The 27,845-nt window shown below is 38.3% G+C and overlaps 1 protein-coding gene across 2 annotated transcripts in view; it reads right to left on the bottom strand.

The window, feature by feature from the left end:
* LOC124285891 (keratin, type I cytoskeletal 10-like) overlaps nucleotides 1-17,221 on the bottom strand; it is a 69,687-nt gene extending 52,466 nt beyond the window's left edge. For both annotated transcript variants that reach the window (XM_046722171.1, XM_046722176.1), the window contains exon 1: nucleotides 17,034-17,221. In XM_046722171.1, coding sequence (XP_046578127.1) covers nucleotides 17,034-17,054 — 21 coding nt within the window. In that variant the 5' untranslated portion in view covers nucleotides 17,055-17,221. The remainder of the gene's footprint in view (nucleotides 1-17,033) is intronic.
* Between the last annotated feature and the right edge of the window lie 10,624 nt (nucleotides 17,222-27,845).

The following is a 27,845-nucleotide window of genomic DNA, read 5'->3' as shown; positions in this document are numbered from 1 at the left end:
TGGCTTAGTACCAAGATAATGCAGACGCTCAATGAAATGTCGGCATAGAACAGGGGATATAATTGAAATTTCAAAATTTTACTGACCCAAGTTTGTTCATATCTAAATTTGCTGAAGGGAGTATGCATAAAACGTGAAGTACTATTTTCTCAAAAATATTAAATTGCCCAAACCAGGGTGCGTATTATACACCAGTGAGCACTATACTGAAGAAAATATGGTACAAATAACATAGTACACTGATAAAGTCACACCTTATAAAAATGTTTTTGGACAGCCACTATCCATTTTTCACCTGCATTACCTACTTATATTCAATGCTCATGTTATTCTAGATGCATACATCAAACCCAACTTAACTAAACATGATTGATGATTATGTGATTATTGATTTTCTACTCTTAAAGAATCAAGTATACATCCCAAACCTTGAGCTGAGTTATAAAAGTCATGTTCATCTGTGACAACACTGAAATGCAGGATTATGGTGTAATACCTACAGAGTATTCTTCCACTCAAGATAAAACAATCTTGCCCATTAACAGGCCAGGTGTCGTGTCTTTGTCACAAAGTACTTTTTCATTCTGATGATTCACAATGTTGTTTAGCATGTTATGTCTTGGACAAACACTGAAATTTAAAAATTGGCATTACCTAATACAAGGTTTTACCTCGATTCACAAACATGGGGTCCCGCGGACCCCTTATTATTACTCTCAAGTGTCCTTGCCGGCAATATGAGGGTCCTGTGAACTAACGGTGTAGAGAACTGTACGTTTTGATAATTTCTTTAGAGCCTGGAATGAATCATTGATCATGTGGACTGATGGGTGAAAAGATGCAAGTAACTGCTCTGAAAGAAACAACCAAACACTTAGCAAAGTCATGGATGTGTTGTGGGTACAATCAATAATATTGTGCATCCATATGGACGCAGAGAATTATTTTTCTGTGTCCATTCTCTACATTTGTGTGAACTGAACGCACATGTGCGAGTCGCGTAAAACCCTGTAATATTTGTTTGTTGTTCAATTCCACATTCATATGTATTTGGATATACTTAATAATATTTCAGGTATGTCATGGTGGTCTGTAAATAATGGAATCTGAACCAGACAATCTAGTGATTGACATCATGAGCATTGATCTGTGCTATTGGGATATGATGATATTCATCAACCAAGTCATCAGCATGACCACCAGATCCTGTCATTGCTCCTCAAGACAAACATAGGTTGTTGCCCACCAACTCTAATTTGCATCATTAATGCAGGTTGAAGGTTATGTCTGTTTAGGACAAATATCGCTGAAAATATTTTTAGAAGCTCAATCACTCCTGGATAAGCATCAAGAGCTTATTTGTGATGAGCATAAGGTTATAATAACGTGTTTCACTCCAAAATTCCCAACAGAATGAAAATGTAACATATGTTATATTTGGGATTACACTTCCTTAGTAAAGCACAGATTCTAGTACTTTTGTACTAACCGTGGCTGAGCGGGTTAGGCATCTGACTTTGTCTGCTGGCGAATAGGTGCCTCACTGTGAGTGTGTGGGTTCAAATCCTGGAGGGGGCTCAACCCAACAAAAGTACAATAATCTGTACTTTACTAAGAAAGTGTAATCCCAAATAGAACATACGTTACATTTGACCACTTTCTAAATGGCATTGTTATTCACAGAATGAAAATTGTACAAAATTACATTGTAAAATCATTGTTGTGGCTCACTCGTAGGTCCGATATATGGGTATATTATTTCATCTTGAATTCAAGCTGCGCCACCTTGTCTGTCGTGTTGTAGCACAGCCAAGTCTAATGCTATCAGTCTTAAATCATCCAAAACCTTTTCTCACACCTTTCATCAAACACTACCTATCATGATGGAAAGACTTAATATGATACCATGAATAATATGCTCATGAACCCTGAAATAACTGAAAATTTGAATCAAACCATATTCGAACCTTCCAGTCACAACTCCACACCACTACAATGGGATCAGCGTCTTGGTAATTCAGTGTGAATTAAGTCTCGGAGCGGATATGGTGTATGACTTCTGAGCACTAAAAAGATTCAATTAAGTCAGCCATGCTCTGGCAAGCATGTCAGCTGTGTTACTATACATCACAAGAAAAGTCATCGATGTTCTTGATCCTGAGCTAATACCCGGGGGAGTCTTGGCACGCCACTCACAGCACTAGTGACAGAGTCTTTCAGAAAATTTGATTCAGGTGGTTTGAATGTCAGCGAGACACAAAGAAAGGTCACTGTCACTTAAGTTATTGTCACTGTCAGCACAAATCAACAATGCTTGTCAATTCTTTCAGTCTCTGTTCCTCAAAGTGATTGTAGAGCTAAGACGATTGTAACTCCCATACTTTAACATAGGTTTACGATAGATATAGTGCTACAATTGCCTATTGATTTGGGCATAGGGATTTATGTGCCATAACACCATGAATTTGGAAAGGTTTTAACTGGAAATATTTAATGACTTGGTGCCAAATAGGGCCTCCAGGCATATATCTAGATTTATCTTTGTCAACAGTGTGAGAGGAAGGTAGATGGTCTGTTTGCTATCATCGTTACTAGAAGACCATCAGCTGAATCCCATGCATAAGAAGCACATTCTGGTTTGATGCTCATATTATCAACCACTGGTTTGTCTGAACTAGAACTGCTATTTTTCAATATATAGCTTAAATCTTGTTAACTATTGTCACATTTAATCACAAGGTGTAAGGCAATGTCATGCCCGACCTGGCACATAGGAGGTGATTTCTTTAGTTTGCTGGTGGAAAATAGATAAAGTTTCAATTATTCATATTTCTCTGCTTTAATACTTTCATAGAACACATTGTATTCCAAATTGTAAGATACCGACTTTATCAAAATCTTCTCTGACGTCACCAATCTGAGTCATGTACGATTTAGCTCAATACAATTTAGATTAATATGAGTGTTGAAATATATTTGTTAACAGTATTTTTTTTTAAATTTAATTTCAAGACCCCTGGATACATTTCTTCTCACTCAATAAAGTCTAAAAGAACACCCTGGAACAAACATCTCTTTATGACTTAAATTACTGCCACATCATTGTGTCAATAAATGAACTCTATCCATGATATCCACACAAAGTTCACAAAGGAATTCCCTCGTTGACCAGCTCTTAAACACTGGATTATACCAAATTCACGGGCAACCCCATTAAATCTTGGAGCAGATCTATTTCTGACCAAATAAACCTGCATTAGATCCATGAACGGATTATGAATATTGATCGCATGTATTTTGATACTCTCCCAAGCCTCAATATTGAAAACACCAGACACATTTCATTCAAACCAGCTGATATTGCAAACAAATTTCAGAGAAGAGTTGAAAGTTCAGGGTTCATAGCTTCCAAGGTTTGAGAGGCCCACATGCCACAATCAAGCAGCTAGGCTAACGCTTAGTCCCTGAATATATATATAATTTGGATAGTAACAAATAAACCCATTTAAATTGAAAAGGAGCCCAAGTGAGATGGGAAATTCAGAACCTGAGGAAACCTAGACTTGATTCATTTAGGGCTTTAAGCATTGCAGGGAGAGTTAGGCAGTAGGGAAAATGTGTTTCAGGGACTGTGAGACAGGCTAACAAGCAGCCTGCACGTGTGAAAGTATGTGCATTGGCTACATAAACATGTCAAAGTTTAACCACCATAATATAAACATGCACTCTGCATTTTTTATCACCAGTACAGAAAAATCCACGCCCTCAGATGAGCATATTCTAATATACTGAGACTGGAAATACAGCCAGAATACAAGTCCAGGCTAGCAGACTGAGCATTTTATTGCACAGACTGACCCTGGCCATGAATCTCATGAGATATGATATCTCACTGTGTTAAACCACAGTAAGATTATTCATTGTGGCATTACATTTAGAGATTTAAGTACATGTTCCATTGTGAGAAATACACTATCAATGGTTCAAGCAATGAAAACTTGAGCCAGTAGTTTCTAAGAGGGATTTGAAAATGTCTGTTTTTCTTTGACATGTTGACAAGTAGCAGCATTTTTGGGATCTATTCACTGCATTCTGTGTAACTGTTGAGTGTGCAGGTGTAAATTGAGAGTGTGGACTTGAACTAGACCATGTAGACTATACATCTTGCTGTGCTGCTATACCTTATATAATGGTACTTCAGTTTAACTGAGTGACAAATCACAGTGGCAACAGTGGGCTTACATGATCGTGAATCTACTACACACTGACATGTAGTCTGCATAAGTGAGATGGCAAAGTGAGTGGGTGAGTGATTGGTTGGACATGTGATTCATGGATCAGTGGTTGAATGAACAATTGGTTGAATGATTGCGAATGAGGTGGTTGACTGGTCAAGTGAGTGAGTGGTTGAGTGATATAGTGGAGTGAGTGAGTGAGTTTAGTTTTACGCCACTTTTAGCAATATTCCAGCAACATCTCGGCAGGGAAACCAGAAATGGGCTGTATACATTGTACCCATGTGGGGAATCGAACCTGGGTCTTTGGTGTGAGGAGCAAACGCTTTAACCACTAGGCTACTTCACCAGCCCAATAGTGGAGTGAGTTCGTCGAGTGATGTGGTTGAGTGATTATGCGAATGAATGGTTGCGTGAGAATGCCGCATGAGCATGTAGTTGAGTGTGAGGGATGCGAGAGAGATGTCTTATTGGTTAAAGCTTACATGCAACGAAAACACAACTTTGCAGATTCTGATACCTTTCGGTATGGACTTACAGTAACAAATTATCAAAAATGCAAATTCAACTTGTAAAGTTGAAAAATAAAGCGATGAACCCCCCCCTGCGTAATCAGAGTTCAAACGATTCACTAAAGTCACCCCTTCAACAGCTGTGCTGTGCTGCGCTCATAGCATATGCACAGTGAATAGGTTCATGCAGCTTGAAGTGGGATGCCCAGATTATAAGGTTGTGAGCAAGAGTAGTCTAATCTTGGTTGTGTACACAAACAACAAATAGTAAATAATCTACTCTTTACATAAAAGAACCTTGTTAAGGATCTAGATCTACTCAGCTATGTGCCAACCAGTGAGGCGTTGGACATTTCAATGAAAACCTTTGCTGGCGGTGAGTACTCGGAGTAGGCTTTGATGTGAGCTATTTTCCTAATGTTTTGACTTTTGTCAATATTTCACAGGCGTGAGCTTTTTATATGTTATGATAGTAGATTACCGATTTAACTGTTTATATAATTTCATTTGACTATTTCACCACACGTTCTTCTTACCGAGTCACTTTCTCAGTTCGATACTTAAAAGCAACATCATTATTTAGCATGTCAGAATTTCTAACTGTGATATAGATATGTCTCTGTCACAGACAAAACTCAATGTCCGTTTTATTGACACCTATGTGTCTGCCTGGCGGTCTACTAATGACAATATGCAATACATAACTTCGATCACGGACTACATGACATACTTGTACACATGACATGTTATGATGTCTGTTGATTGCAAAATGTTATACACAAAAATGAGCATATATTTACAAAACCCAACATCTCTATATACACACAAAGAGCTCTGAATGTATCAGCAAATGAACCAGCCAATGAAAGTCTTTGTTACACTTAAGTGCACGCCCACCCACTCTGACTGAGTTCAGTATCCCGCGTGCTTCGTTTTGTGGGAAGTCAACCCAAGTACAAAATATTGCACTTTTGATTTGCAATAGTACGCTTATAATTTTGTTCCTTTTTTTTTTCATAATCAGCTATGTATATTATATGTCATGAATAAATGATAATTGTGTTTTAATTATGTTTCTTTTTTGGGTTGCATCTAAGCTTTAAATCAGAGAGTGGTTGAGTACGGTAACTGGTTGTGTGAGAAGGTGGAGTGAGATGAGTGATTGAAACTCAGGTGGCTGGGTGGTTAGGTGAATGAGTGGCTGATTAAGTTGGCTCAGTGAGGTGGTTGAGTGATTGAGAGAAAGAGATGGCTGACTGGTTAAGTGAGTGAGTGGTTGAGTGAGTGCACCTTTGTAACATCAGAATTCATTTAAAATAAAGAGTATTTAGTTCAGGCTGCCATTTCCCAGCAGTAATATTTCCAATATACTATTCTGTGTTTTCATGGACCCTTCCAAGGACTGAGTAAACACAAAACCATCAAAGTACATTTTTATAAAATTCATATTCTAACCAAAACAATAACTAAAGTATGAATTTATTCACAAATTGACCCCTTGAGTATGCCTGCCTAGATCTCTTCCTCTCAACCCCTCCTCCATCTCATAACAAATTACCCTTCCTATGCTTACCCCATGTATGTTAAATGGGCAAACCGACAACAAAGAGAGACATGTGTAAGGCTAATTCTATTGTCCAGCAATGATAGACCTCACACAAAAGTAAATACTCTCTTACACACGACAAAAGCCTGCAGGCATGAAGCACACCATACTGCGAGCCCGCTATCATAACCCAAATTCAATGAACATTCATTAATAGGTATCTATTACTGGGGGTATAAAAGTCACGGACCTGACAACTACAAAGCACAGTCAGAGGCTAACAGTTACCCAGTCGCTATGAATCTTATTGGAGCACAATTTGAGAAAGCTTTGCGACGTGACAGCATATATAAAATGACCCTTTGTTCAGTTGTTCGTAGTTAGTGTTGAAATGGAGAGATATCAAATGGCACAAATACTCATGATTTAGCATGTCATGATATTATTGTTCCTCAAGGACACAAGCTACAATAAACAAGGTTTAGAGTTCGGGGGTTTTGGTTTCAAACTTGAAATTGGGATAGGTTCACGTGGTTGATGAACAGACAAAGTTTTGAAACCCAAACATGTTATCTAACAATACTTGTTCATGGTTGTTACGACTCAAAAAATGTATGGTATATTTCATAAACACCAGAGATTTTGCTTGAGGAGGTCAACCAAAATCAAACTTTCTTTGCTGATAGAAAACATGTCAGACATATTGAAACAAATATCCCACAGGCACACAAACTTAACCTTGCAACAGTCTGCCAGGATGGCCTGTAACAGAGCAATACTAAAACTGTCTGTGCTCTGTCACAAAGCAATCTTAGCACTATGAATGATTGTCGTAAGTCTATCAGAAATAATCATCATCTTAGCACAAAGATAACTTAGCTGAACAGGCCATGGGTAATAAGTTTGTTCATCTGTCAGTGGCTATGGGGGCGGTGGGGTAGCCTAGTGGTTAAAGCGTTGGCTCGTCACGCCGAAGACCCCGGGTTCGATTCCCCACATGGGCACAATGTGTGAAACCCATTTCTGGTGTCCCCCACCGTGATATTGCTGGAATATTGCTAAAAGCGGTGTAAAACTAAACTCAGTCAGTCAGTCAATGGCTATGACAAGTAACTTTAGTGAGTGCTTTAAAAAATGTCAGTGTAAATTTAGTCACTAAACACAAAACAAATCAACAAAATGAAAACTATTATAAAATTAAGTTTAGGAATATATGAAACAAATTCTATTTGTCCGGGGCCGTGTTCCACATAGCGATCTTATTGCTTAGTTGATCATATTTTAAAGGCTTTAACATAGGCTTACGGTCGTCATTGTGCTTGGTGAAACGGGGCTAAACTCCTGTTTTATGAAGAATAATAATTTGGATGTTTATGTATATTTTCAAGTGATGGTATTTTGTGCCCATTATTTGTTAAGCTTGATTCCAGATAATTTCAACAGGCAAAACATTCTGTAGCAAAAACCAATGAGTTTACCATCTCAATAATTGTATTATGGTATTATTTGCAGAATTTAGTGGTAGCAAATGGATTATTATTAATTTTGGGGCAGGAATATATCAACCATGATATTAACAGGTTTCTATTTCTTTAAAGGGTTTTCTGTGTATGCTGCCAGTTCAGTCTTACAGTCTAACATATTATATTCTTATCTGGTCAACATACAAATCTAAGTTTGCACTCAACAAAATATTCAAAACATAACTTCTCATGTTGATTCATGATTTTAATGTCTACAAATCCACAAAACACATTTTTCATAAGTAGTAAGTATTAACTTTATGAAATATAGTTAAGCAAGTAATTAAGTAAATGGTTAGTGAATGGTTGAGTAGTTATGGGAGTTAGTGAGTTGCTTAACAACATATCAGCATTGCAACCACTGAAGGCAAACAAGAGCATGTTTTGATGATCATAAGAGGTATCTATAGGTCAAGTGTGAAAGTAACTTTTGTCATTAATGGCATTTCTTAAAGACTCAAACCACAAGATTAATATTTCATGCTCTGAATAATTCTTTATGCTACCAAATCCAGAAAATATTGATCAAACAACAGTAACTAGCTTACTTCCACATACGACCATACTAAAAATCTTACCTTTAATGCTTCGGAGTTATTTCTTATCAACGAAAAGAAGATATTTGAGTAAACAAACACATAGTAAACCAGGGTTTTACACAGACTTTGAAAAAAGAGAGTCATGGTGACCACAGTATTTATTTTTGGGAGTCATTTTCAATATTTGGGAGTCATTACAATTTTAACGTAATATTTATGTGTGTATATCAAAAGGCAAGCGTTTGGCAAAGATTTTATTGTTTTGTGTTGTATTGCCATTTATATGTTAGTTAATGAATAGTATATTTTTCACAGTTCAGTTCAGTCATAACAAACTCCAGTATACTGATAATCAGGCTTAAGTCATGTAAAAATCTGTTTGTATTCTCAAAACAGTGTCGGCCCATAAGTTTTCACATGCAATACAGCAATTAATACTCCCTTGTTGTAACCCGTGTTAGGTGGTATAAACCTACACATGTTATTTGTCATCATTCACTTGATGGTCAGTTAATGAATTTATAACAGGTATAATTAGTGGTAACACACTTAAATTACCCGACAAAGGTTCCCATTTGGCATTTCTTGTGTCTGGAGTAAATATTCAACATTATAAACATCGATCAAAGGATTAACCGATAACACGCTTGATTGATTAATTACTTTTATCTGACACAGCGGAATTGTCAAAGGTAGTGTTTATGTACTAGTATGTAGATTTACTAATCTATACTGAATACACTCTGTCGTGGTCGGTGTCTCATGTGAAAACAACGTCCTTCTTTCAAAGGATTAACCGGCAATACATTGATTGATTGCCCATTATTGGCTAACTAAATTACTGTTTTTAAAGAAAGGCGGACATTATGCAATTAGTTGCCAGGTGTGCTATCTTGGGTGACCAATGAGATTATACACCAATACCTGAAAAGATTTATCACTTTTTCAGGTATATTAAACTGTTAAAAGACACATCATTTGGGAACAGTTTTGTGGATATTGATGGATACATTCCTCGAACAAGGTAATGGCCTGATATTGTTCCTATAACTTTAATCTGTTTTAATTTTAATATTTGCATTTTGTTTTTATTCATTTGTCGTGTAGCATTCAACAGAATCATTGTTTTCACCGTGAAGTGTAATGAGACAGACAACATGCACTAGGGTGTGTGTGCTAATTATGATTCACATTGGCAAACTATAAAATGTCTAGATATTACAGTTCTGTTATAAATTCACTATAAGTATCAGCAGATCGCCTGCTTTTTATTTAGTTTCAAAATGCATACAAGTATGATAATAAACTAATTAGGATTATAAGACCAAATATAAAGACGCACATTGACTAGTATCTACATACTGGTGAGTGGACATTAACCATGGGAATGTAGCAAGAAATTTATCGCGCCAGTATTGTGACTTCGACCCCCACCTCTTCCGTGGAAGAAATCGTTATGTTATAAGTTGTGTCATGCAAAATCCGTTTGGTTATGATTTCAATACATATTTAACTACGAGTAGAAAGTAGTCTTGATTTTCTAACTTGATGAAAACAAACTATAATCTCCTTAATTCTAACAGATTTTTTATTTTTAAAATGAAAGCCCTGTCGGGAACATCCGCCAGTCTGAGGATAAATGGTATTTAGGTTTGTTTCCACCGGTTACAAAATCAAAACTACTTTTCTACTGGTAGTAAAATATGTATTTTATTGATAATAATAGGATTTTGCATGACAAAGCGATAAACATAACAATTTCTCGTGGCAGCGAGGTGGGTGTCAATATAGTACTACTTTTACAATATTATTGTTACTTCGACCACAACCTCACTTCGAGGAAGAAATCGTTATGTTACAAGTTGTGTCATAGAAAATCTTTATGGTCATCAATCATATGCATATTTTACTACAACTAGTAAGTAGTTTTGATTCTTTAACTTCCGTGGAAGCGATCTGAACACAAGTAAGATATCGTTTCAGGCTTCCACAACGCCAAACCGCACTCACAAACATAACCCATTTAGCACGAACTGCGGGGTCCTGTGGAAATCTGTGCATGGGGACACCATCGCCCGACCCTAGGAGCAATTGACGACAAAGCAACGATTCGCGTATGTCGCCGTTGATGTCGAAATCATCAAAATGATGAGCGTGCTACACATTTTCTATACAACTAACTGAAAATCGCTTCCTCATATGACGCCACTGCAGTGCTCTGGCGACAGAGTTACGTAACCTGTCTGTGGTTTCGTTGGCGGGCGAGAGGGAAGCAGGCGACTTTTTGGCAACTTTTAATCGCCCGGTATTAAATAACCTCAAGTTTTTAAAGAATAAATTTGGTGTTCCGCATAAGACTAACCACAAATCTTTCATATGTAATGGTTAAAAGAGTGACAAAAAAACAAAGTTTAGTGGTTCTTTAAGATTTATTCACTGTAACATAGAGTTATTAACATGCATTGAAAGACATATCTAAATTAATTAAGACCTCATGAAAACTACTATTGTTTGCTTATCAGATCGATTTTATTGACTCTGAACTGAATTGTGAGGGTCACTCATAAAACTTGTGTCAAGCTTGACTCGTATGATAATATTTTGAGTCTTTTACAAAATTGTTGCATCAAATACACAGGAATTTAATCACGCGTCATGTAAAACCCTGGTAAACCAAAATATATTAACCCCCTTTTTAAATTCATGTAACATATCTTTGTAACATTATTCAGACAACCAGATCCAAACCAAAAGATTGATCCCAGTTGATTTAGAATGATCATAAATTAGGCCAGTCGGTACCCACCCAGTTACCAAAACACTGTATCTCAACATAGTGTTACTATCTAAGTGTACTCTATCTATACCTGTCCATGTCTTCTCATCATGGTCAGTCAACGCCAGGGAAATACTCAAACACACTTTCATGCAAAACATCACCTTTATAAATGATAACAGGTCATTTTCACCATTGTGTTACTTTTTGCCAGAGCACGATATGTACACTTTAGAAACACAAAGGAAAGGTAGACCCTAAAAGGCCATAATTCATCTTCTCCTTACAAAATCAAACAACTGTTGTTTGCCAAGACAACACAATCTTTGTAAATTAACAGGAACGTTGCTTCATGAAGGCAACAAATGCGGAGCCGTGTTGTAAATCAGTGGCCTACGGTTGGTATTTGAACACTACGCAGAGTGTATAGGCACTGCAATCAATTGATAAATGCCTCGAAGTGTGTCGATTATTCTCAACAGAATTGAGCTGTATTTACGACCCCCTGCCCATAGCAACGCCAAAGAAATGTCTACTCAGTCTTAGACAAGAGTGAACTTAAACACTTCTGTGAAGAATTTTATTATGTTCAAACATATACTTATATTATGAAATAATAACTTCAGCAGTGCTGCTATTCAATGTTTCATATGTCAACATGCTCTGACATTTATACAGACTACTATTTCAATGTTTAAAGCTCGGCAAAATCACAACCATAAAATCCATTGTAGATAAGAAGTTGGTCAACAAACTTCATATCAATGTATACATAAGCCTTAAATTCAAAAGTGCAGAATCAAGAAATATAAATATTTCACTCCATTTTCCAGCATTGTATCTACAGACTATATAAATAGGTATATTGCTTCACCAATCTGTTGTTTTAAAAAACTTATTTAAAGTTCTTAATCATATCTGACATATTTTACTCTTTGAAGAAAATATATGCTTTCTCAACAGCGCCTTCAAACTTCACACTAGTCCACTGGATCAAACTACTAAAGAAGACTGTAAAAGAAGACAAGTAAAAATTCAATTATGGTAGGTTTATTTGACTAGATCATCTGGTTTCAACTTTGCTCCAAATTAGACTTGACAGAAACTGTAAACACAGTAAACATTTAGTTGAATGACTTAAAGACTCTGAGGACTTGTGAAATAATCTTTACCCCAGTCCTTCGAACCAGTTTTGAAAAACCAAATTTCTCTATATAAGACAAAATATTATGGATGTCAACTTCTTCTTTATTGTAAAGAAGAAGTTGACATCCATTATATTTTGTCTTATACTTGAATACTTCTATATGCCTCTCAAAAACCAAATTTCTAAAGCTGCTGAGCCCATCTGTGGAAGTTATATACACCAGGAACCTTTTCAACAAGGCAAGACCAGTTTATATGTTTCCACTTATCCAATATAGCTTGTTACTAGAGATGTACAAACATTACAAAGACCGCATACTATGATCATATACCCAGATGATTAAGATGCCTTTGTTATATAGGCCATCAGATTGAATAGCTGTAAAGAGCCACATTACAGTGTTGAGCATTTAATTAAATTAGAAACAGGTGCATAGCGTTGATATTACCACCACTGCTATCACCTGGCTATAGTTTGTATGTCCAACTCATATTTTGAGCACCCCTACAATTTTGCCATTAAAAAAAGACAGAGCTTGGGGAAGGGGAATGAAGGCTTTAGTCTTAATCTGTCTCCCAGACCTTTTGGGGGACAATATACATTAAAGGATTGCTACTGAAGTCAAGAATTATTTGGCAAGTCTGCGTAACCTCAGCTCTAAGCTCCTGAAACTAACAATTGTCCTGGGCTCTTTTTGGATTTCAATGTGTTTTATTATTCCAGAAATTAAAGAAAAAAACCTTTATTTCTTGGAATAAATAACAAAAGTACCATAACTTAAAGTGTACAGTCAGAGTTAGCTGAAAGTTGGTTCAAATCCCTGTCACCATGGGGGCAATCCATAGCTTGACAGCACTATGTTAGTACTTGTGGTTTCATAAATATGGTGAATACCTTTCGCCCCACTTCCACAAGTTTAAAGTTATTAATTAATTTTCCATTCCATAGTTGCCCTTTTTCATGTAATGCATCTGACAATGCTTTTTGTAACTTATCAAAACATGAGAGGCTATGAGCTTTTTTTCATAACTTCTGTTATATTAGGATTGCTCATTCTTCATAAAGTAAAAATGCTGATACCTTTTTTGGTACTAATTCAATCCCCCACTCTGCTTTGATTTTGAAGAATTCATGCATTGTGAAGTTAGGTCAGAGTTTTAGGTAAATCAAAACAAAATTCAAATTTGACCTATTACCAGTTTTAGATTCTTAAACAGTGCGATGTCAAGAATCACACATCTACTTAAAATAGGATCGTTTTCTTCAAAACAATAACTGTGTGAAGATTAGACAGCACCTCCACAGCTGATCCTCTGCCTCACTGCACAAAGACAGTTAGAGATGTAATTGTTGTATAAACATTACAGTGACAGATCACTTATCAGAACACACACTTCACAATCCCTCCTCACACCTCTTGCCACTTGCTCCCAGACTATATAATACTCAAAAGAATAAAAGAACATCTGATTCTTTCATATAACTTTGGTAAATCTGTCATGCCATATTTATAGCATGACACATTAACAATAGTAATATGAAAGAATGAGGTATTCTCTAACTTCTTATGACCAGTATATATTAATCATGTTTGTCATTATTACAATACAATTATTAACATTAATTCTTTGATTTACATGGTCAAATGATGTGCTGTTTCAGATGAAGCAGTAAGATTTACATTAGTAACATGTCCCACGCTTCCATATGATGCTACTTCACACAAGCTGACTGTTCCATGATGTCTTTGGTACTTCAGAACTACTTCTTTATACTAGAAAGTTTGGGGTAAAAATCTGGGTTCAAACCTATACCTGGAACCATGTAAATGCTTCCTATGGCACTGTACCCATTTATCCCATTCCTGGATCTAGTATTCTTTAGAAAGTTTTAAAAACAGCCAATATAACAGTCTGTGCTAAAAATGTTGGGGCCTACCAACATGAACTTGGCACTTAGCATCAATTTCAGTTGATTTAAGTGTAATTTTCATGATGATATAGAAACTTAAATTTCAGAGCTTTCTAGACAAAACATGTCTTACAAGACCGAGTCTTCAGGCTCGTGGCTAATGTCGCACCAAAGTCTGCTTATTATCCAAGTTGACTTAAAGGGTTTTGTAACATCCAAGATCATGGTCGTTTGAGTTTTGATCTAGAATGATAATATTTATGCAGTTTGATGTTTATTGGTTTGTTTGGGGTTGTTAAATCCATGCTATCTCAGAAACATCACAAACAGTGCATGTTCAATGAACTTAATTTATCTCCCACAGTTTACATTTATCACTGTTATTAACTATCAACACAAGCATTCCCATTGCACACCAACATAACCTGAACACACTCTTGTCCCTGTGACAGTTTAAAATCTTACAACACAATTTATTGATAATAACTATAAGAGATAAACAAACATGTGCCAAATAGAAGAATAAATTAAGTCTTAAACTACCTATTTGTAACATTAAGATCAATATCATACAGGTAAGTTGAACAAACCTTTTCTACAGAGTGACATAATGTATGGACTATATATATTTCTTGTTTATCCACAAAGTAAAGAGATTGTAAATTAGGTTTACAAGGATGTCATTCACTTGAAAATTAACCAACATAAATAACACACACCCTAACTACAGTCAAAAGACACTACAACATTGATGTACATTTAAACTGTGTAGCTGATGATCTGAAAGGCTTCTGAAGGGGGAGGCAGGTTGCTGGCTTTGGTTTTATAACTGAAATTTCTTTCTTTTTCAATAACAAGTTAAAAATCAATTTAAAAATCTTAAAAATTAAATTTTGACTTTTATAGATATCTCTTACATATTTAAAACATATTTTCAAATATTGCTACACAAAATAAATTCATCAAAAATGTTTTGTGAAATGAGCCTCCCATATGGGGCCTCAATTTTGCATCTAATCAAAAGACATTACCTTATCTTTAGAGTGGGTTTGGCCCTACCCCAACCAATGGGTCAGCTTTGTGTCAAGTGTTAATGACAACTGAATAGGTTTGTTTAGTTCTGAACTTCAAAATGATAGCAAACCCAAACATATCTACTGTCTATGGGAAAGATACTTCACATCAGAAGTATTTGTGTTATAAACATTGAAATTATTGACAATAAACTAAAGTTTAAATCAATATTGGGAAATGTAATCTTAAGTCAAACCTAAGGTAGATTTTTTGTTTGTTTAAAGCCGCACTCAGTAATATTGCAGCGGTCTGTGAATAATCAAGTCCGGACCAGACAATCCAGTGATCAACAGCATAAGCATCAATCTACACAATTAGAATACGATAACATGTGTCAAACAAGTCTGCAGCCTGACCAACAGATCCTGATAGTCACCTCTTACAACAAGCATGGGTTGCTGAAGATCAGTTCTAACCCAGATCTTCATCTAGTTAGACTTAGGTTCCAGGTACTGTATTTCCTCTAACAAGCGCCCTTAGTTTTTTAACGGACTTCCAGACCTGGCTCTTATTAGAGGCCTAGCTCTTATTAGAGACCGGGCACTTATATGTGGCACCTGTAGGAATCCAACTTAAGAGACACCTTCAAAATGTGACAATTACATGATAGCCATCAACTTGTGCCATGTGGAGGAAAAGAAGTTATGACAAAAGATACCATTCCTTAATAAATCTTTTTTTTGGATCATGGGAGAATACATTTATAAGAAACATACGCAGCTCTTATTAGAGGCCCAGTGCTTATTTCTTAAACCGCTGCTTTACCCCCAGCTCTTATTGGAGGCCCGTGTTTTTTTAGAGAACCGGCGCTTATTAGAGGAAATACGGTAATTGTTGTTCCCATTATCTCATTACAACATGATGAAAGTCTCTCATGCTCCTGCTAAACAACATTCACCCTTTAACGACACAAAGCTTACTCTGTGTCTGAAATTAAAGGGCTTCCAGAGTCCTTGTATCTACACTGCTTTTGTAAGATAACATCCACCTTTAAAACCTCTCATCACAGTAACTTTAAAAAAAATACTAACAATACAATTGATATTATTAAGTTAAAAGTGATGTAATTGTTTCCTTGAAAGACAACATGATTATATTGGCAATATGTATGATTATATAGCAGACCCAATTTTATCAATGGGAATGTCAATACTAGTCACAGTAAAAAAGTCCAGAATTTAACATTATTATCATAATTAACAAAAATGTAATTACAAAGATATAACCCTTTCAAAGCGCATCTTAAACAGTCCGGAAACGAAGTTAACTCATTGTTGTCAAACACAATGCCTTAATGATTATATCTGATTGCTTTTTGTTGTCAGGTAAAGATCCCTTTTGTAAGATTCAACTGTTAGAACGAAAACGCTGTTCTGAAGAAAACAATGCCACATTAAAGAACATGTAGAAAAACAATGGCTAAGTATTCAAAGAAAAGTTAAATAACAAATGGGTTGTATGAAACGAGGTGATGAATTCTGCTTGTGCCATTTAGTCTATCTTACATCTAGAAAATTAAGAATTATCTTTCATCTAAATACGTGTTCAATGTAAAAGAAATGAGATATTGTCGACAAATCTGGGCGCCTTTCTTCAAAAGAAATCGGTTCGATATACAAAATCCCTCTTACAAAGTACCGTTATGAAACGATCAAGAAACAGGCACTTAGGAAATCCCCTTGATCCTTTCGCTAGAGAGTGATTATTAAATAGAATCATAAACTGTCAATTTTCGAAATATGAACAGATGACTTTTGACAAATAACTTACCCGGCGCCCAAGTTTCGGCATGATTGCTATTTTTTCCAAACAGTAAACTTAGATCCAAAGCATTCTATTCCAAAAAGCTATGGCTCGCTTCTGTTGCCACCCTGCTAACAGCCTTGCTTAGGCCACAGGCAATAGTGTTCTCCGATAACATTTACATCTGAAAGGCTAGCGTGTTAGTTTCACTATCGTTGCTGTTTACACATTCGCGCGACAGTCCTCGGTGAAGCGGAATATATTATCCGGTCTTTTATTTCTCGTATCAAGATTTGGTTGTTACAAGGACATCCAAAATGCCAGTCCAATGCTAAAATGCAATAACATATGATAATTATGTAGACTGTTTATCCTAGAAAATATATGACTAAGTATTACAATTGTATTATCATATTATCCACGTTCAGAAGTGACCATATTTCACAGGGAACTAATGTTATGGACACATATGTCTACAGATATTTTTCTAACGACGTTTTTATTATGTCAACGCTACCCTTACAACTACAAAAAAGCCAGTCAATCAGACCTACACAACATCTGACAATACACTCAAGTTAAAACTAAAACATTCGGAAATCTTCAAAATGACCGGAGCAGACGAACTAAGGGAAATAACTCTTACAAAGTTTTGACATGTGAAGCACTCGGTCAAAGTTGACAGGCTGAAGGGCAACGAGGAGGGCTTAAGTAAGTCACACAAGAACAGGCTATAATCGGTAGTAAATCTGCTAAGCGGTTTTATCTTAAACAAACCACAAATTTATTTTCTAAGTGTGCCAAGCTTCTGAAAAAGAATACATTCAAATCATAATCAAAGCTTTGAGCAACCTTATTGTAGACTAACACCATGTCTCGGAATATATATAGATATATAATTTGGATACAGGGCTCCAGATAATTTTTCAACATCAGGAGTACGTACTCCTTATTTTTTCAATATAGGAGTACTGGAAAAACTTAAAGTGTACATTTCGATTACAGAATGGAATTAAATGGAGTATCAGTAAGCTTCTGTTTCATTTCATATATGCACCACAACATTGCTACTCTTGTGTAAACAGGTAGGAAAAACAATAAAACAAACAAGTTCAGTCTGTAAATGATTCTAAGACCGTACACCATTGCTGTGGTGCGTATCTGCTACGTTTTCTAAATTATTTCCTACCGTATCGTGCATATATTTTATCCGTACATACGCCCATACGGCCCTTATCTGGAGCCCTGCCGGATAGAAACAAGTAATTCCTTTTAAGTTGAAAAGGAGCCCCAGTGAGATGGGAACTCACTCACCTGAGGAATCTAGACTTGCAGGGAGGGCGAGGCTGAGGGGGAAACAATGCTGTACAGGGACTGTGAGACCTTACAGTTTTATTTGATTTGAATTTACTGTACTGAAGTGACATTAAAATAAGCCATGTTTGGATCAACTACCAGTTTTTATGGAAAATGTTACAACTTTTGGATAGTATGTGTATCTTAGAACTGGCGTTTGATTATGTGACATTGAACACAATTAATGTCGATACCCAACTTTAAATGATTCCAATGTCAGGAAGACCAGTGACTGAAATCCAGTGAAGTCCTACCTGTTGGCGTGTCACGAAGCCTTGTTGTAATTACATCTAAGCCCCAAATGCATGGTTAACAAACAGACACACAGAGACACACACATACTCAAACACAAGGACACAGACAGGCACACTTAACAACAACATACCTTAAATACACAACACACACACACACGCGCGCACACACACACGCACGAAAGCACAACATACATATGTACATGCACTGCACTCGAGCCTGGACCAAGAAATCCAGTGATTGACACAATGAGCATTGATCTACGCAGTTCGGAGACGTTGTCATGCATCAACCAAGACAGCAAGCCGGACCACCCGATCCAGTTTCTCCGCCTCTTACGACAAGCATGGGTTGCTGAAAAACAATTCTATCCCGTATCTTCACGGGTCTTCAAACAACTGTATGTCACTGTATGTCGAGATTTTAAATTGACTTTACTGTTGATAAAGTCGAGATATGACTTTCTGCTGAATGCTTAGCCTAACGCTTAATCTCTAAATCTATATATACTTTTCACAGAAACACGCTACCTCATGTAAACTGAAAAGGCAATCCATGGTTCCATATTGAACAAACTTTATAGATAACAACTTCTTTCATTTCTTGAGTACTAAGTTGCATTTTAGAAGTTGAGAAGTACAATATTGAACAATTTTTGTGGATAACTTCTTTTATTTTATTCACGAAATAGAAGAAGTTGTTATCCATAAAGTTTGTTCAATATTGTACTTCCCAACTTCTAAAATGCCACTCAAAGAAGTATTCCATAGTTCCGTGTGAAGGGACCTCTTGAAAATCTAGACGTGCTTCATTACAGAGGTACAGATAAGCTGCGTATCTGCGTAAATTACGCACATATTAAAATCCATTGCTATTATGACTGTTGCGTACAAGTACGCTTGAATATTTGTAAATGCTCAATAAATTTGATCTTACATGCGTACACACAAGACTGTCAAATCTTAGCTCGGATGTTACTGAGGATAGATAAAATAACTGAGGTATATTGAGAGGTTCTATTTCAGCACATGAACGTGGCAACTTGCAGTCTTTCTTATAGTTTCTCAAATTACAGATCAAATATTACTAACCAACACGTAAACCAACATTTAAACTTTATTATATATTTACTATTAATGGAAAATGGCAAAATACCCAAATGAGTTTGAGTGAGGTGAGTACAATTTATTTGGTTACTCCAAGGAAAATTAGGATACCCAATTGAGATGAACACAAGCGAGTACATAACTCAATGACTCAAAAAGTTATCTGTAGCTCTGACTTCATTTCATTCTTTAACATCACAGCAAGGGTCGAGAGGAACAGAAAATAATATGGTTCAGGGACTATCGTATTTGTTGTCGTCTAAAGTTTTAACTGTTATACATGCTGGTCACAGCTCAACCTTAATACAGTGTATGAAATAAGCCAAAAATCCAGCCAGACATCAGGGCTGGTACCTTCAAAGTGTGACCAGCCCAAAATGGATTTAACCAGACCAAATATGGTGAATTTACTCAGATGTATGGAACATCTAAAAAAAAGATTTACCAGACCAGATCGGGCTGGCTAGCTGGAAATCTAGACCGTCCGTCAGAAATCTAGTTCGTCTCGGGCGGTCGGACGGGCCTTATTTCAAACACTGCTTAATATACCTGAAATATTTTCTCTAAAACAGAACTAAGATAATACACGCTTTTACCCTCTCAAAAAGTGAATATTATTTCTGTTTACTGTAACTATATACTGGTTTTAATTTCACTTCTGTTGTGGATATGCCATTGGTTGTTTTCGAGGAATGCACGATATTCCTTGTTAAATATCAATATATCAGCCACGGATTGAATATCAAATATTCGATCTTACACCCTGGTCAAATGAATCTTTGTCACAAAACCCATACATGCAGTTCGTGAGGGACGATATCAGCCTGTCTATATATAACAGTAAAATGCACGAGGAAACAGCGCAACACAAGAATTGCCATTGCTGTAAACCACGGATTGTTTATTTGCACATGTGTATAGCAAACAAACACGCGATATAATCATGGGAAAAGGATCTTGACAAAAAGTCATTTCAGACCTGCCGTTTCAAGACATGGTTCTGTGTAGACGACGTGGGAACTCTCGAGCCTGTCAACCAGTATACAGTGGATGGGCCAGTGATATGCGTTATAGAGACTGATCAGTTAGCAGATACTTATACGCCCTTTATTATCCAGTATATCTCTATTCACTTTATACAGTCAAAGGGCGGTGAGGTAGCCAAGTGGTTAAGGCGTTTGTTCATCTCGCCGAAGACCCGGGTTCGATCCCCGACATGGGTACAATGTGTGAAGCCAATGTCTGGTGTTCCCCTCCCTGATATTGCTGGAATATTGCTAAAACGACGTAAAACTAAACTCACTCACATATACAGTCAAACAGCGTTGTGCCGAACTTTCATACCTTGGACATTATCTCTAAGTAGCAGTTTTGCCCCTGCCTATTCATTCACATAGTCATTATTTTGCGGCTGTGTCGAACCCAGGATAACTCGAAGCATTCACTTTTTTTAGGTCCCCTTTTCATCGTCACAGCGGTGCTTGGCTATAATATTATAGTGGAGATATACATCCAATAATCGAGGGTGATATTTAAAATATGGTATTATTTTCTTTTCAAATACAATGGTTAGATATGATATATTGCATATGCATCGACTATTTGGGAAATTTCTTTTAATCACATCAACTTGAGATGTTGAATGAGTATTTGGGCCATAAAATATTTCAATGTCATTTTAACCATGCAATATGCATGGTACAAATAGCCACCGCGGATGTGATTGGTAAAATATTTTTAATAAAGACACGAACAGTTATGAACGAAAGCCTGTGATACCTGCCACTTAGGTAGCATAAATTAGTCTTTTAAGCAGAAATTTCTTGTTATTTCAACTTTTTTAATCCTTTTTCGTGCTATGTGGTTATGCATAGTTAAAATGTGAATGTTTGCAGGCGATGTTGGCAAAAAAACCACGTGTTTCATAAACAAAGAACCACTCGAAAGCATGCTCCACTTATAAGGCGACAGCACCTGACTGAATTAGGAGAACCAGAAGCCCAATCGGACCATCACGGACCTTATGAAATGGACTCAGCACGTCTGTGGCCAAGGAAGTTAATTGGTTCAATGCAGCATGATCGTCGTTGAAGGGGACGTTTGGAATGCTGTTGAGGAAGGTGTGGCTGGAACTGGAGGACACTGAGAAACACCCACTTAATTGTCAGATGAGACCTGAGTTCTGATGCGTGTCAGATAGGTCTGTCATATTTGGATTTGGTGACAAAGAATTCGTTCTACATTCGTCCTCCACTTCCTTTTAGTGGAGGATCAGCCATTATGTGGGAGTGCCTGTCCAAAGACTTCAAGGAGGTCAAGGTCACTGTGCAAGGGGTTTGAGGACACGTGGAGGGTTCACATACATGCATGAAGAATGCCGTCTCGTTAATTTTAGCAACAACTTTGTAAACAACAAACGCACACAGTGTCCACCACAGATGTGAATTCCGCTTTCGAAAATGTCATGATTGTTGACTTTACTTATGGAGAATTCTCTTCAGGAAAGAGGTTCCGGGTTCCGATCAACAAAGCGTCCGTAGCGCTGCTATCCATCTTAACTCTTACACTTAATCCCGGGCGTACGAATGCATGGCATGGTGCTATAAACGTTTGGCGGAGAGGGTCCCAGGTTTCTGTGCCATGCATTCCAGGCCAAGATACAGGTTTTCAATCATGGTGGCGAAAATAGCGAGCGGCGTAAGTTTTTTTTTCAGTTCCATAACTGTTCGGCACTGGTTTTCAAGATAATGCTGCGTTTTACTCTGGCATTCTCGGAATCAGTAATCCGAATAAATGGGCTATGAAATCGGCTTACAGGTTTGACCTTCTGATTAGGGTTGTAACGATGCATCGAAATATCCATTGGATTGCAATTGTTGAGTCACCGATAGCAATTAATCGATGGTAGTAGAAACGAAAAATTATCGATGCATCGATAGTATGTGTGACTATCAATATGTTTAGTAATTGACTTCCGTTGATAAATGCGAAACGCAAAATACAGGATGTTTCGGTGCAAACTTGAAGCTTCATGAGTTTATGTTGTAACTGTTTGCTTGATCTGGGTTTCAAGTTTCTTGTCAGTTATTAAAAGAGACTGAAACTACTTCAACTTGTTTTTATTTAATATAAACTATATATTGATTTGGGAAATGACTTAAAATGAGATCATCCAAGGAGAAAAAAACCCTATTGCAATAGATTTTTTTCGTGTAAGCCCGATAGGTTGAAAAGCTATATATTTAGATAGTATTGAGGGCTTGCCCAACCTTTTCAACAACAATTATGTGTAAGCGCGAGCTCTTTTTCATAATGGTAGCTACGCCCCTGCAGGCAGGTATAAGGATAGCATTCTGGCGCGGCTTATGGCAGTGTTTTACTAGCGCACCATTCACCTAAATATATTGATGCGTCAGTAAAATATAGTAGTTGTAGTACTTGGAAGGCAGTGAAATGGGGTGGAATAGACACTGACATTGCACCGTGTTTTAAAGAACATCCAATGTTGTCTTGTCTGTCACATGAACGTCAGTATCTAATTAGACAACTGTATCACGAACCATCATCAGAGTAATCAAATTGTGCGCTTTGAGCGTCCTTTGTGCGCTTTGAGCAGGACATGAAGCCTGGAAATGCGCGTTATAAATATTCTTAATTAATTATTATTTATTTACGATGTCTGTGTAACGCAACCCGTCTCGTTATAGCGCGAGTAAACACTGCCGTTCGAAAACATGTGACGTCTGGAAACATGTTTACAGCGTAGCCGGGACTTCTGAGATATGCATCAGTTGTTGAACGTCAGATGAGCCTAGATTTTGTTAAATGATTGGCCACAGCGTACTTTTGTCCATCACGTGAATTATCATGAAAAGTCAAACTCATTAATATCGTGTGAATCCGCCTCTATTCTCAAGACTATGCTAGCATACTCCTAACCAAATGTACAATGTAAACTGTTTTTCATTCATCCCCTTCTTCCGGCAGAGCAGCGCCAAATTCGTTGAGAGTGGTCAGTGATTGGTGACGGTGACGTCAAAGGACGTCATATTCGATGGACAAGTCTGCACTGAACGCTGGCCATGGTAGTTATAGGTCCTCATCCTGATACCCAAAACGACGTCCATGTCGGCGCGCACATGTCACCACGTTTGCCTCCACTGGACCGGGATGTCGTCACTGTAGTACATGTAAAGGTGTTCTGCAAGTCAGTGATCCCACCCCACACCATCACTGAGCCACCCCCATCCTGCTGTCTAACGTTAACGGCATGAACACGCTCATTCCGCCTACACAATACTCTGTTGCGCAAGTTAACGAAGTCCAAAGTAAATCTGGATTTATCCGAAAACATAAGTTAACCCAGCGTCGATTGATCCAGGGCTACCGCTCTGACACGACTAACGCTTAGTCTCTGAATATATATAATTTATGAATCGCTAAAATTCAGGTGCCCAAAATGTATGGTTGTCGGTATATAGTGTGATGATATTGCGACTAGATGGTGTGTGTGCATTCGTGACCAACTCGTGTTATTCCGGGACAAGCCGAATAGCGAGTTTACGGAAAGGGGCGAGTGGTGACGAATGGGTGTGTGTGAAGATCATTATCGAACCTTGGCCTACATTATCATAACTGACTTTATTGCTACTAACAACTTTTCGTTTTATAGCGCCATTGGTTTCACGCTGCATTCTTGTGAGTGCAGATGTCAAAGTTAACTTATTGTTTTAGTTTGGAAATCAACAGTTTGAAAATAAAACCAACAGCTGGTCACATCAAGTTGCCACTTAAAACATCATGAGATAATTGATTCCGGATAAGAAACGGCGATCGTCTCTACTGAATGGATCGGACACAATGTGTGAAGCCTAAGATCGTCTGGCAGCAAATACACAACCAAACTGGGCTCCTCATAATTTAAGTACAAAAGCATCAAACCAGAGCTAACACCCATGCATAGCGTGACATTAAATCACTTATAACCTCATGCAATAAGGGACCGTTCATAATTCATGGCCAGTGGAGGTGACCATGGTTTGTTTTTTTGGTGTGTGTGTTTGTGTTTGTTTGTTTTGGGGGTGGGTGGTTTGCGAGGATGTTTTCTATGGAGAAACATGTTCAATGTGAATCACCCCCCTAAATATTATGTAAAAGGTAAATGACCCCTCCTGCATGTCTTTTACAAAATCAATGCCCCCACCCCTCCTTATAATTTGTATGCATAACCTTAAAATATTTTTATGTACAAAATTGCTGACAGGGTGCGCGCACGCACGCACGCACACACACACGCCACAAATTATTAACGTTCCTTCATGGTAGGATATATAAATATGGGACTCACCTTAAATGCCATCTCTGACGATTTGATCCGGATTTATGGTCAGAGGTCTAAACCCACGCCGTTCGTCGATGCGACCTGTGTTGGGATCACAACGTGACAGGGGCCGTGATCGCGTAGAAAAGAATTACAGCTCTCTGAGTAAAGGACAAACGGTACTTAGAGGGGCTCATTTCGATGTTTGGTTACAACCAGATCACACTCTCGTTGTTGGGGGAGATTATTCAGGGACAATTCAAAATCTACTGCCTTTGTGCTTTATAGGCTCATACCTGGGGCGAAAGAAAGAGACTGCAGTGGGTTATGATATTGGGAGTTCAGAAATACAGTGTGACGTATAGAGTCAGAGTATATCGTTCCACGGTGCTTTTGTTATTGTCGGTTAACGGAATGTGGTTGGCAGGTATAGATTACTTGACTACGCCGCCTTCACAGGTAGATGATTGTGAGTGTTTGTGTTTATAACCAGGGGATCGATCACTCATTGAATGTGTTTATAGGGCAGTGTATCGATAGAGAGAGTGTCTGTGTGATGGGATGAGTGTCTGTGTGATGGGATGAGTGTCTGTGTGATGGGATGAGTGTCTGTGTGATGGGATGAGTGTCTGTGTCATGGGATGAGTATCTGGTATGAGTGTCTGTGTGATGGCATGAGAGTCTGTGTGATGGGATGAGGCTGTGTGTGATGGTATGAGAGTCTGTGTGATGGGATGAGAGTCTGTGTGATGGGATGAGAGTCTGTGTGATGGGATGAGTGTCTGTGTGATGGGATGAGAGTCTGTGTGATGGGATGAGAGTCTTTGTGATGGGATGAGAGTCTCTGTGTGATGGGATGAGTGTCTGTGTGATGGGATGAGTGTCTGTGTGATGGGATGAGAGTCTGTGTGATGGGATGGGATGAGAGTCTGTGTGATGGGATGAGAGTCTGTGTGATGGGATGAGAGTCTGTGTGATGGGATGAGTGTCTGTGTGATGGGATGAGTGTCTGTGTGATGGGATGAGAGTCTGTGTGATGGGATGAGTGTCTGTGTGATGGGATGAGTGTCTGTGTGATGGGATGAGTGTCTGTGTGATGGGATGAGTGTCTGTGTGATGGGATGAGTGTCTGTGTGATGGGATGAGAGTCTGTGTGATGGGATGAGAGTCTGTGTGATGGGATGAGTGTCTGTGTGATGGGATGAGTGTCTGTGTGATGGGATGAGTGTCTGATGGGATGAGTCTGTGTGATGGGATGAGAGTCTGTGTGATGGGATGAGAGTCTGTGTGATGATGGGATGAGGATGAGAGTCTGTGTGATGGGATGAGAGTCTGTGTGATGGGATGAGTGTCTGTGTGATGGGATGAGTGTCTGTGTGATGATGGATGAGTGTCTGTGTGATGGGATGAGAGTCTGTGTGATGGGATGAGAGTGTCTGTGTGATGGGATGAGCGTCTGTGTGGTATGATGGGATGAGAGTCTGTGTGTGATGATGGGATGAGTGTCTGTGTGATGGGATGAGTGTCTGTGTGATGGGATGAGAGTCTGTGTGAGAGTCTGTGTATGGGATGAGAGTCTGTGTGATGGGATGAGAGTCTGTGTGATGGGATGAGCGTCTGTGTGATGGGATGAGCGTCTGTGTGATGGGATGGGAGTCTGTGTGATGGGATGAGAGTCTGTGTGATGGGATGAGAGTCTGTGTGATGGGATGAGAGTCTGTGTGATGGGATGTGTGTCTGTGTTATGGGATGAGTGTCTGTGTGAGAGTCTGTGTGATGGGATGGGAGTCTGTGTGATGGGATGAGAGTCTGTGTGATGGGATGAGAGTCTGTGTGATGGGATGAGCGTCTGTGTGATGGGATGTGTGTCTGTGTGATGGGATGAGAGTCTGTGTGATGGGATGGGAGTCTGTGTCATGGGATGAGAGTCTGTGTTATGGGATGAGTGTCTGTGTCATGGGATGAGAGTCTGTGTGATGGGATGGGAGTCTGTGTTGTGGGATGGGAGTCTGTGTGATGGGATGGGAGTCTGTGTGATGGGATGGGAGTCTGTGTGATGGGATGAGCGTCTGTGTGATGGGATGGGAGTCTGTTTGATGGGATGAGAGTCTGTGTGATGGGCTCGCGTCTGTGAGGCAGGGGACGAACGCAGGTGCGTCTTAATCTTCCTGAATGATCAAACCACGTATGTTTACGCTGGTCTCTAAAAACAGAAATATGAAAATCATTCTTTGAGCCACACAGTACAATGAATACGACATTAAATCGTATTGTGCACCCCCCACTCCACCCCACCCCACCCCCACTACTGCGTGGCTATGCACTGGTGACCCGGAAGCCGAGCAAAACAGGAAGAATGTCCAGTGAAGTAGGCCACAGACAGACGTGTGCTAGTGCAACCAAGCAGAGAGACAAAACACGTAAACATTGAAAAGGTATACCGAGGATCCGCAAGGGTTTACAGCCTATAATTTATAAACTGTCTTAAGGTACATACATTTGGAGAGGGTGATGTAGAAAGTGATTTTTGTGTATCCATTTGAAAAACAATTTCATGTTACAGTAGAATTTTCTCATGTACAGTGGTAAACAGGCTAATGTACTTAGATTTGTTATAGAAGGCGTCTGTTCTCTTAGCACACACAACACGCATGGAGAGGTAGGTAGAAGGATGGGGATTTGGTTTTGGAAAGGCTGATGGGTGGGTGGATGAAAAGGCACATGGATAGGTAGGTTGAAAAATAGATAGAAAATGGATGGATGGGTAGGTAGGTGGGGGTGTAGCTGGATGGATGGATAGGAAGG

Source organism: Haliotis rubra, unplaced genomic scaffold (genome assembly GCF_003918875.1).
Source record: "Haliotis rubra isolate DU_JTF1 unplaced genomic scaffold, ASM391887v1 Scf37, whole genome shotgun sequence".
Taxonomy (NCBI): domain Eukaryota; kingdom Metazoa; phylum Mollusca; class Gastropoda; order Lepetellida; family Haliotidae; genus Haliotis; species Haliotis rubra.
Note: the sequence above shows the minus strand (reverse complement) of the source record. Positions and strands in the feature narration are given on the sequence as shown.